This window comes from Echeneis naucrates, chromosome 6, assembly GCF_900963305.1.
Source record: "Echeneis naucrates chromosome 6, fEcheNa1.1, whole genome shotgun sequence".
NCBI lineage: Eukaryota > Metazoa > Chordata > Actinopteri > Carangiformes > Echeneidae > Echeneis > Echeneis naucrates.
The window spans coordinates 7,524,187-7,536,512 of record NC_042516.1 but is presented as its reverse complement, the minus strand read 5'-3'; the positions used below and the strand labels follow the sequence as shown (position 1 = coordinate 7,536,512).

The 12,326-nt window shown below is 41.0% G+C and overlaps 1 protein-coding gene across 1 annotated transcript; it reads left to right on the top strand.

Moving 5' to 3' along the window:
• The first annotated feature begins 56 nt into the window (after positions 1-56).
• Positions 57-8,295, top strand: zhx1 (zinc fingers and homeoboxes 1). Its single transcript, XM_029504909.1, has 8 exons — positions 57-635; positions 2,394-2,719; positions 3,267-3,730; positions 3,983-4,192; positions 4,406-4,621; positions 5,503-5,667; positions 5,776-7,011; positions 7,590-8,295. The coding sequence occupies exons 2-8, from the start codon at positions 2,512-2,514 to the stop codon at positions 7,869-7,871; spliced, it is 2,781 nt and encodes a 926-aa protein (XP_029360769.1). The 5' UTR covers positions 57-635; positions 2,394-2,511; the 3' UTR covers positions 7,872-8,295.
• The last annotated feature ends 4,031 nt before the right edge of the window (positions 8,296-12,326 follow it).

The following is a 12,326-nucleotide window of genomic DNA, read 5'->3' as shown; positions in this document are numbered from 1 at the left end:
CCTGCTCACTTTAAACGGCGTTGAAATATCGGACATGTTTGAGGCAGGTACCTACATACATCCAACGGGTAAAGACCACGTTAAACTGGGGAAATACTGCAAAGTTTCCCTAAAAAATGTGAAACCCATACAGTCGCCGGGGAATGACGTCACGACGTATCACATTGAATGATGACGCCGTTTGATCATTAAAAAATCAGCCGTTAAAAGATATCTGAGAATTGGGTCAGCAAACTAACACAGCACCAACCAACACCTAATTAATCCAACCGCCGGGAGTCTGACGGTAAAACTTCTACCAAAACGCTCCCTGAGTCTAAAATAACCTGCTCCAACGAGGAGAGAGATGTCCGGTGTTTCAAGCATCTGCAGACGGGAGCCGTAGCCGTGAGACCGGTCCGTCCGTCCGTCTGCCACCCCGCTCCGGGCTTGGGAGACCGGCAAGCCCGATAAAAGCGTCCACGCCACGGTAACACCCGGCCAGGCTGTGGCTGAATGGTTAGCCGGGAGAAGGAGAAACACCGACGGACGGCGCCAACCAGAGCCCGAAGACTGCTCTGCTCAGAGCCAGGAAATTATCCCTCGCCTCGTCTCGACAGGCTGGTAGCAGCACAGTTCACATCTCAGTAGTTCCAGTAAGTTTACCACCAGACGTGATCAATAATAATGACTGGCCCGGCTAACACTGGCTAGTTGGCCCACCTCGTTCTCAGGCTAGGTGCTGCCGGGCTAAAATAGGCGTCCATGTGTGTCAGTTTTTCCTTTTGCTTGAGCAATGTTTAAAGAATTAGGAACGGGTTAGCTCACACCTCCAAAATATTGTGCTATTATCTGTTGATGCAAATGATCTCATTGTGGCAGCGCAGCATAGCGTACTGCCCAGTTTATTATGATTGTCGCCATAACTGTAATCCAACGCTGGTGCCTTGGAAGTGAAGGTTTGCATCTTTGTTGTAGCACGTGTGTCATCATGAAGCACCCTGTAGTAAAACAGTCAGTAACCACCAGGCTGAACTAGACCCGCTAACATTGGGACATGACCAGAAAATCAAATAACATTTGCTGCCATCAGACGAGGAGTGGCATTTTTACGAGTGAGATTATGTTCATGTAGTAATTTGTAGTAATATTCCGGTATACATGGGATTTTTATCCAGGCGTAAATTAGATTATTTTGGTTTTGCAACAATGTTTTTGCCAACAACATTGCGGGAACAATGTAGCAGAATAGCACCTGGGCCTGGGTTTAATTTTTTGTCTGAAAGGATTGTGCACAGAATGAAGTGCCATAATAAAGGTCTAATTGAAGGCTTAACTACGCCTCGACCAGATAAGGCACAAATATCCAAGTTCTTATTGTGTCAAAGGGCATAATGCACATTACCTGAAATGTTACCACAAACCAGTTGCTTTGCCCAGTTTTTGTTGGTGTGCTTGAGAGTTTTTATTCACTTCAGACTTTCACTAAAGGTTTTTTAAAACCTTTAGTTATTTTGGGGGATGCAGCTATTAAGTAGTTTTACCGAAAATCAAGAGATGATTTTTTTTTTAATCAATAAAATTCCAAACCTCCCAGATGACATCTTACTTAAGTCGTTCCAAAACAATTTGTATCAAAAATAATAATGGTCTAAAACAGAAGAAAATCCGAAAAGCAGGCATCCTTGTATTTGAGAAGAAGTTTAACGTTCTTATTTGACAGTTCACACACAATTGAATAAATTAGATTAGTTTAATATTCTCTCTACTAATTTGCCATATCTTGCCATCCTGTCCTGCCATATATTGGCGCTGGGGAAAACAATTCTTACAATGACGTTGTCCGTTTATCTGCGTACTAAGCAGGATGTGAACTTTTGTTTACATGCTCACATAAATCTTGCTGTCAGCCATCATGGTGAATGAAGCATATTATCACTGCTTCTCCTCTCGGGCTCCTCATGCAATGAAGTGTCAGCGTTCACATTAGAATGAGTTTCAGCCAGCAAACATTGTTATTATGACAGTTTAAGTGTGAAATATTATGATTTTTAGTGAACAGGATAAGCAGTTTATTTCAGGTTAATTCTGTATGAATTTAAAATGTGCAATATTGAATCTAACAAATACTAGATTTGTATGCTTATGTATTGTCTTTCTATATCACTGTTATATGCAAGGCTTCACTTGTGATAACGCTGTTGGTGACTTTATCAAGTATTTTTTCAGTGTTGTAAATGGTAAAAACATTCATTCATTAGTCTAAAAATTTATTTGTGCTTGTAGTAAGTTTCTATTGATAGCATGCAATTATGCCAAAGGAGATGTTTAAGTCAGTGGCGATTTACTAAACATAAAATAAGCATATGTTTTGCTGTTATACAAATGCACATCTGTTTTGTTTCCTCCCACAGAAATCAATAATTCGATGACTAATATGTGAAAACAATTTCCTGAGATATGTGAGCCTCAACACCTCTGCACCAGATCTTCTTTATTCTTGAGCAGAAGTAAACAAAGTTTGGTTTGACAATGTCAAGCCGCCGGAAATCCACCACACCTTGCATGGTGCTGCCATCTGATGTGGTGGAGCAGGAAGAGGTTGAGGAGAAAACAGAGAGGACGAAGGTGGAAGAGGTGGAGGAGGATGAAGGGAAAGTTGAGGACAGAGCAGAGGAAGGGCCAACTGCAGAAGAGCTTGGTCAGGCTGTAGTGGTTGTCCCTACACCACCTGATACAGGTATTGTAAAAGTATTTTCTCCCATGTGTCGATAACAACAGTTCTCTATGATGTGCATCAGTTTCTGCATAATGCACTGTAAATCTAATATTATTTTTGTTTGTTCATTCATTCATCTTCTACAATTTATCCATTACCGGGTCACGGGGGGTGCTGTAGCCAATCCCAGCTCACAGTGGGGTGAAGGTGGGGTACACCCTGGACAGGTTGCCAATCCATCTCAGGGCTAATACACAGAGACCGACAGAGACCAACAACCACTGTCACTCACACTCAGACCTACGGTGTTCTATATGTGGTGTTTCTGAGTGTGTTTGTGTCATTACACATTTCAATTTCGAGTAAATTGAAACCCACACAGACACGGAGAGAACATGCAAACTCCACACAGAAAGGCCCCAGGCCCGTGAAGTGAACCTGCAACCTTCTTGTTGTGGGGCAACAGCACCAACCACTATGCCGCTGTACTTGATACTAGTTTCAATAAATTTAAATAAATGATTAGAATTTATTTTATACTAATTTAAATCATTATTATATTTTATAGATGAACCAAGTGTCTCAACTGTAGAGGACAGTGAAGCGCCTGATCCCTCATTCAAGCGCAGTGCTATAAACCCTCCTGATGATCCAACCAGTGACCAGCCAAACCAGGAACAACAGTGTGATATGCCCGATGAGGGAGGAGGAGACCCTGCGTCAGTTACTGCCATCTCTCTCAGCAAGACACCCATCATGAGGATGAAGACCAAATCTGAACCCAAGAGGATTGCAGTGTCCCTGAAATCATCAGACGAGTCAGCAGACAATTTTGGAGGGGGTGTCGAGGGAGAGGTGGGAGGAGAGCAAGAGCCCATCGAAGCCCCACTGGGGCCAATGACTCCTGTTGAGATGCTGCTGCAGGACTCCATGAAGCTTGGAGGAGGTGGCTTATTTATAAACTCACCCTCTGAGCAGCCAAGGAAATCATCTATTTTAAACCCCACAGTTCTGCCTGCTGGCCTTGCACAGGTAAAGGATTTTGGAGTTACAAGGGTTGAACTTAATTCAGCAGCATGGGTTGAAAAACACCCCTGTAACAATACGTAAAATCTTGTCATAGTTTTGGATATTTACGAGTTGTAAAGCTAAAAATCCTCAACAGGGAAGTTAGATAATATAATAACTTAAGTGACAGAACAGCTGCTCTACATGGGCACCAACTCACCTTTGCCACTTTGTGGCAGATCTTTTTTATCTCCTCATTGCCTCCCTTAATTCCAGGTCCTGTCAGCTTTCCAGGCCCAGCAGAGTGCAGCAGCAGCAGCAGCACAGCCTCAGCTGCTGATTCCTCTCAGCAGCATCCCCTCATACAGTGCAGCCATGGACACCAACCCTCTGCTAGGTAGTACATACAAGAAATTTCCTTACCCCTCCATGGCTGAGATCAGCAGCCTGGCAGCTCAGACACAGTTCACAGAAGAGCAGATAAAGGTAGATAAAACCCTTTCTGTCTCCTTGTTTAAAGATATAGCAAAAAGCTACAATAGAAGGTCCTTGTGCTGTATGTTTTACTAAATGAAGTCACTTCATTCTTATTTACCATTTAATCCAGTAGTATACTAAATGTAAAAATTGTATACTAAATGTAAAAAAATTGTGATTAAATTCTAAGATTTTATTTATTTGTGACTGATGTCCATTTAGGTGTGGTTCTCAGCTCAGCGGCTGAAGCACGGTGTCAGCTGGACTCCTGAGGAAGTGGAGGAGGCAAGGAGGAAACAGTTTAATGGAACAGTGCACACAGTGCCACAGACCATCACTGTCATACCTGCACACCAGCTCTCAGCAGCTGCCAACGGTCTACAGTCCATTCTTCAGACCTGCCAGATAGTGGGCCAACCTGGCCTGGTGTTCACACAGGTAGGTAAGGAAAGAAAACAGGCCAGGTCTGCTAGGACTAAGCTTTGTCAGTCACTATAAAGCTGGTAAGACTTGCTTCGGTGTGTAATTTGGTTTGATTAATTTTTGTTTTGGCTTCTCTCCTTTGACCTGGCTGGAGTGAGCAAGGCTCGGTTTTCAGTCAGATTAATTTGACTTGAAACGCTGACTTTGATTCTATTTAACAGGTTTAAATAGATTATTCATTTGCCAAAAGATATTTTGTAGGAGATTTCAGACCAAGGATGATTTTTACAGGGTTTTTTTGGGGGGGAGGCATCAAAACCATGTAACACTTTGTGATGTCTCTCTAATTAACCTTTATGAGCTTGAGGATACTGTATAAACCCACCTTACACTTAAGGTTGTTTCTGATAGTTATCAGCAAAATTTATACATATCTAGATATGTACTATGCAAACATATTTGACCTTTTGATGCTGCTGATCTTATAATACTATCGACATTAGTCCCATGGCATTAGTATGCCATGATTGCTAGGTTTTGCTGGGAAACAACATCAATGAAGTTTGTCATAATAACATCTGACACGCACACACACACACACACACATGGTTGTCATTGTTGGCATTGTCATCTCATCACAGTGTGTGGTGTAATTTGAGTGAATAGTCGTAACACTCCATTTGCTGTTTGGATTGCCAACATTTTGATTTAGTGGGCTGTTAGAAATTATTGTAAATGTGATGTCAACAATTTGGTCATCTGAAACTGTTTTAGGGCCCTTTTTAATACAGGAAATTGTTAAAAACTAATAACAGACATTTAAACAACAAATACATCTTAGTCTGGTTATATACGTCCCTCACATTCAGTGTGTCATTTTCTGATCAATCGACTAGGTTGGTCCAGGGGGAAACCTTCCAGTGACCAATCCCATCACCCTGACTGTGGCAGGGTTGCCCAGCCAGTCCCAAAGCTCCAGCAGAGTCTCCTGCCAGCCCACACCAACAAACAGTGAGCTGAAACGTGCCACAACTGTGCAGCCCCCTTCTCTTTCTCCACAGGTAGAGACAATACTTAAAACTGTCTTTCAGAAAACTACTAATTTAGTGTTTTTATCTTGTAAGGAGTGTGTAAAACTTCATAAATCACTTTCTCTGTGTTTCTTTAAGGAGAACTCAGCCCTCAGCACTGACACATTCAGTATGCGGCCTAAGAAGTCCAAAGAGCAGCTGGCAGAGCTGAAAGCAAGCTACCTGAAAAACCACTTTGTCACTGATGCTGAAATTGCCCGATTGATGAAGCTCACCAACCTGACAAAGGGTGAGATCAAGAAATGGTTCAGTGACACACGGTATAACCAGCGCAATTCCAAAAACAGCCACGTCATTGTTTTCCATGATGGAGGGGGTAGAGGAGGTGGCAGCTGTAGTAGCAGTGCTAGCACCACCATTGTTATTGACTCAAGTGACGAGAACCCCACATCTCCCCATCCTCCCTACACACCTCCTGTGAAGGAGAAGGAGACACGGCCCAAAACATGGAACCCATTCCCAGACTTCACTCTACAGAAGTTTAAGGAGAAGACCCCTGAGCAGCTGGTGGTCCTGGAGGAGAGTTTTGAGAAGAACAGCACCCCATCGGATGAAGAGCTGAGCCGCCTGAGGACAGAGACTAAACTGACGAGGAGGGAGATTGATGCCTGGTTCACTGAGAGAAGAAAAATGCCATCTGTCAGCACGTCTTCCCCAGATTCTTCAGAGGGAGGGAAGATTGAGACAGATGGGAAAGCTGGAGAAAGAGGAGGAACAGGAGGTGCAACCTCTTCTTCTCCCTCTGCCTCCTCATCTCGTAAAGGCAGTCAGACTCCTCCTGGAGGTCGCAGTAAGCAGCTGCCCACCACCATGACCACCACTAGCAAGAGAGACATAAAAGACAAAAGTAAAAAGTCTCCAGAGCAGCTCCACATCCTAAAAGTCGCCTTTGTGCGGACCCAGTGGCCTACACCAGAAGAGTATGATCAGCTGGCAGAGGAAAGCGGCCTTCCGCGGTCCTATATTGTTAGCTGGTTTGGGGACTCCCGGTACTCATGGAAGAATGGTAACCTGAAGTGGTTCTTCCAGTACCAAAGTGGCAATGTCGAAGGAGTAAACATTGGTGGTACCAGTAAAATAGGGAGCAGCAGTGGTCGAAAACGCCGTGGCCGAAATCGGGGTTGGGGTCGGTCCCGAACCAGGAAACAACCGAGACGGTCCGCCTCCTCCAGTGCAGATATTGAAAGATCTGCCCCAGTAAAAAAATTCAAGAGTGGGAGGGAGATCCTGAAGGAGTACTACCTGAAGCACAGCTTCCTCAATGAGCAAGACCTGGATGAGCTTGTCACCAAGACGAACATGAGCTATGAACAGGTAATTTAAGTTGCTTGATGTTACCCTATGGTGATTTTAAGTCCATGTCCTGGACATTCTCAAGCTTGAGGTATTTTGCCAGAAGCACTGTAATTAAAGACTTCTCTAAGTGACGTTTAGATACAAAAGTTGCAATGAAATTAAAGCTTCAGCGGTTAAATCAAAGGGTGTACTGTTTGGCATCCACACATGACAACTGGAAGGGAAACAAGGGTATAACTCAAATACTTTATTTTAAGCATCAAGGTTGTGTAGGAGATGCTCTTAATGCACAGGTAATAGCACTGAGTGCAGTGCTGCTTTGGGAAAATGATTTAATCCTGATTTAAAAAGATTCTGATGTCACGGCTGCTAATTCCTGTTGTAGTACTCCCATCATGAACACATGAGCACATCCTTTCATGAACTCTTTGTATGTTTAGTAAAAAAATATTTTAAATATGAATATATTCAAATTTTAATATATTTATTTGCGTTTATTGCTTCTGTATAATAGTAAAATAGAGACGTCTCTTACTGATGACATGACTTTATCATCGTCCATTAACATGGTGTCGTGTGGCTCTGTCCTTGAAAAGGTGAGGGAGTGGTTTGCTGAAGTCCAGCGACGCTCAGACATGGGATTAGACCCCTTCCAAGAGCCGTCTGGAGGGAGGGCACATGGAGGAGAAGGAGGAGAGGCTGGAGAAGAGGCGCAGGGAGAGGCATCGACAGCCACCGAGGATCAGACTGACACTGGGATGGGAGATGAAGATGACGATGAAGAAGATGAGGAAGATAATGCTGATGATACGGACGACAGTGAGGTTTGGGAACCATCGCGTAGTGTTAGGAAATCCTTATCAGTTTCTGAGGACTAATGATTGTGGAAAGCATTATGAAATGTTACAAGAGAAAACTGGGGATGATAGATGCTGGATGACGGTTAGACAACTCGTCTTTCTGTCACTGATTTACAGATTTAATATCCACACATTTATGACATCATTACTGTTTTTAAACCTATTTCTTAATCATGTCTACATGAGACTAATAGCCGTATTGTTAACATTAGCTCTCGCTCAATATGTATCTGATTAGCTTTAAGAAATGTGCCACAGGCTAGACGAGGATCATGGTAAAGGGAAAGTTTGTAGCAAAACCTACAAATCTTCAGTGGTATACTTTTGTAAAGCTCAGAGAACTGTAGCTACACACACAATATTTTGTCAAAAAGAAGAATACTATGAAGTGAAATCTTCACTCTGAGCTGGAGGTGAAATCTGTTGAGTAACCATGCACGTCTATACATCAGTCTTTAGAAGCAATCAACAAATAGGGTTGTTTTTTGTTTTTGTTCTTTTTGGTTTTTTTTGTTTTTTTTTTTTTTTGAAGGAGAGATTTTTGGAAGAAGCAATTGTTTAAATATCAACTATGCTTAAATGTAAACTCCTTACTTTCTTATACCAAGCCATTAAGTCAGTTTTATTTACAAATGTGTGCTGCGTCTCCTTGAGCAGTGGTCTGTCATGCTTTTGTGAGCACAGGCCTAAATTCAAAATCCACTAATATGAATGTTTCACCCCTTGTCCCAAACTAACTGCACATCCAGAGAAAAAATAACAGTTTTCCACAATATCAGTTGTGTCCACAAAGGTGCTTAAAAACCTGTCACCACTCAATGTCACTGCTGAGCGGAGTCTCTAATGAAACTAGTATGCATCCATAACTGGATCTGGTTGATTTGACATGTTGCAGTATCATATAGACCATCCTGTTTTAGCTGACATGGATTGATTGTGACATTGAAAATCAGGTGTTTTATCTCTTGCGGATAAAGGCCTAAGAAGATAGAGGAAAAGTACCTTAAATCTGAATGAATGCTAATGCCATGATGCTTTAAAAGAGTGCACGATGTCTACTCAAGTCTTCCCTTTGTAGTGGCTCATTGTTCATTAATATTATTAGTATTAAAGATTTTTAACTGAGCACCTACAGATCTGATGGAAAAATATCACAATATGTGTTTAATATGCACTGCTGTTAATGTTTTTAAACACATTTTTCACCTTTTTGATAGGTTTCATCCTGTACTATTAAAAACTTTTTAAAAGGATTTATGTAGATTCAGACAGTCGGAGGCTTCTGTGCCAAAGTTGATTGTGTTGTCTTGTACGCAGTGAGCTACAGTTTAAAGTAGTGCAGTGGCCTTGCTTTGTGAACTAAAGTAAGGCCACTGTGAGCAAGACATCCGGATTCACTAAAAAAAGAACAGAAAGACAAATATTTTGCTGCAGAGTTTGCTTGTGATGAACTTCTGATGGATTGAATGGATGGACTGAATTTTTACAATGAGATTGCAGTTTTCCACAACCGTGTAAATGTAAGCAACAGCTGCAGCTCTAGAGTGAACATCAAGTCAATCAGTCGACAACTTATTATCTTGACCTGACAGCTATCTCCACCAAATCACCAACACCTTGCCTTTAGGTTTGGGCTCATGTCAAAATTGAGGCCTATGAATCATTTTGGGTCCTGACCTGTACCTTAAGAAACACCATTTGATGGTATTTCTAATAATAATTTGACTTCAGTCTGCACTGAAGAGAATAATGTGAAGCACCTAAACTTAAAAAATGCACTTTGTCCACTTGTTATCATAGTGGATTAAATCCTGATTAGGCACCTTAATCTCTTATTATACCATGAAATGGCTCTGAGAGACCAAATCTTTTTTGTATTCCTAAGAACTGAACCAGTATTTTGCCTTTTTTTAATCCAATGTGTGTTTTCAAGGGGAGGAATATTACCAACCTATCCAGTTTTCTAATAATATTTGTTGTTTCATATTTGGATGTTTATATGGCTCAAACTAGTAGAACAATCACCTACCACTTTTGTTCGCTAAATTGCACACAGCCCAGTAAAAAAAAAAAAAAAAACTCATTTTAAAATGTGCATGTGTTATGTTGTTATGTTTTGTACTGTTGCTTTAAATCATGAAAAGGGTTTCCCATCTTTCCTTCTCTGACCCTTCATGCCCCTATCAGAATATATATCCCTCTTGTCCAGTCTTCTTTTGTTTTTTGTTTTTTTTTTTCTTTTGTTTTTTTTGTTTTGTTTTTTTAGAAGGAAAAAAAAAAGCCTTCAGATTTTATGATGTATTCTTCCTAAGATGTGTTTCTGCCAATGTTAGCAATGTCCTGTTGGTTCTCCGTCTCGTTAAACTTTCTACAACACATGCGGGATGGGCTGACAGGGCTACAGAGACATTTTCAAAAGACTGAAACCATTCAGAGAAGAAAAATAGAGACATTGAAGGAAACATCACTTTCTCTTGAGGAGGAAATTGTGATGTCCGAAGAAACAGCACAGCATTCCCTCTGTGGTGGGAAGTCTACCAAATAACGCTCCTCTTTCTCACTGTCTGCTTCGTGCTTTACTGCAATGAGACAACGGGACTAAAGACTGAACACTGTCTCGGACACAGTTCTTCACTGACAGGCGAGAGACTCCAATGAAGCTTTGCAGATAAACCTATGTGCCTACATGGCTCTTATAATTGTTTGAACAGAACTTCGGCAACTCTTGACAGAAAATGATGGTGTGTGAGTGCTTTGGAGATCTGAAATTGCTCAGTGGTGGTTAAAGGAGGCTTTTTCAAACTAAGGTGTGATGCATGACCGTGCTCTGCTTTCTGCTGAAGCTAAAAGATGCCTAGATACTCTGAAGTTGACTTTTGCGACCTTCTATTGTAAGTCCTTAAACGAATACCTTGCTGTTCTGAATTTCATTTTATTTTGTTACCAAGCACTTGTCATACTATGTTGGCACCTTTAGCTCTAAAATATGTATTTTACTGATTATATTTGAAACAAATGTTGGCTGTTAGCTGTAAACTAGGTAAAATAGCTAGTCTATGGCAATTGTCAGAGAGCCGAAATCATTGTCACAAAATGACAATTGCCTGGCCAAGAAAAATATCAAATTCAAAATGTCAAGGTACCTTTGTCTAATACTGCATGCAATAACCAAGATGAACAACTGCTCATTTTGTACATAAGGTATTTTGAGTTGGTATACTTGGCACAGCAGAAGCCTAATCTGAGACTACATTGTATATCTGTATCAATACCAATTAGATTTTGATTACCAATTTGACTTCAACCATAGACATGTTTAATTTTTATAACTCTTTCAGTCAATGACTTAAATAAAGCATTCATTTAAGTCTACTTACTGTTATCTTGGCCACGTTACTTTGAGTCTCTAATCCAGTTTTAAGGTTGAACCACAACTGTGATCGTTCTTTGGCACCCATTTTGTGTTCATTTGATTTCTGGTACTTCACATGCTAATTTCTGCACATGGAACAAAATGGCTGTCTGCAATCAGCTCGTTTGAATCCTCAGAGTAGGCTTCGTGCTGCATCCAGGTATCCAGTCTCCAGTCTTTTACAGTGTGCTCTTTCTTTCCTATAACCAGTCTGTTTTGAATGATTTTATGTTTCTCTGTATGAAAACTGTGTCATTGCAATTCTGTCTATCAGTGGATTGCTTGTTAATAATACTGACTCATACAATACGTACAACACTGTAGTGTTTTTGAAATAGAATCTGTTTTGGAGTTCACTGTTGCCTGAATGGCTTTTTGATACTTTGTTTGCAAAACGTATAGAATCAGAACTCAACAGAAAAGACATGCGCTTCGTTAAAGGAATTGCAAAGACAAAATTTCTGGGCGCTCCTGGAAATGACTTTGTGTGCTAATAACGTGCGACAATGTAGAAAACCCCACAAATAACTGCTTTACAAAGATACAAGTTCGGTTTACTGATCATATGAAGTACCACTCAGCCTTTGTATGATGTCTTCCATGGCTTTGGAGGGAGCTGTCTTTGAAGAAAAAGAACAAATGTCATTAGTCTCAACTCATATTTCACTTGAAATTTCAAAACTCTGGGCTTTTCAAAATGTAGGCATGGTGAAACCTGAGTGTCTCATGAAAGCCAAATCCGTTGCGGTATACAGATGTATGAAAGCTGAATATGTCGGCCTCTACTGCGCAGACCTTTCTTTTTTATGTCTGGCTGCCTTTTTCTAAGTCCCTTCATTCTATAGAAGGACTACTTCTTCATTGATTTTATTTCCATTTTTTTTTTTTTTGCAAAGGAAATATTTTGCCATTTTGACTCCTAATATTATCTCCATATCAGACGACTCTACTGCTCCAATTCTACTCCAGTGTAACGTGTGCTTTAAATCGTGTTTTCAAATATTTCTCCCAGGTCCTCTGTGGTGCTGTGTCTACTCTCTGAGTTGTGGTTTTATATCATC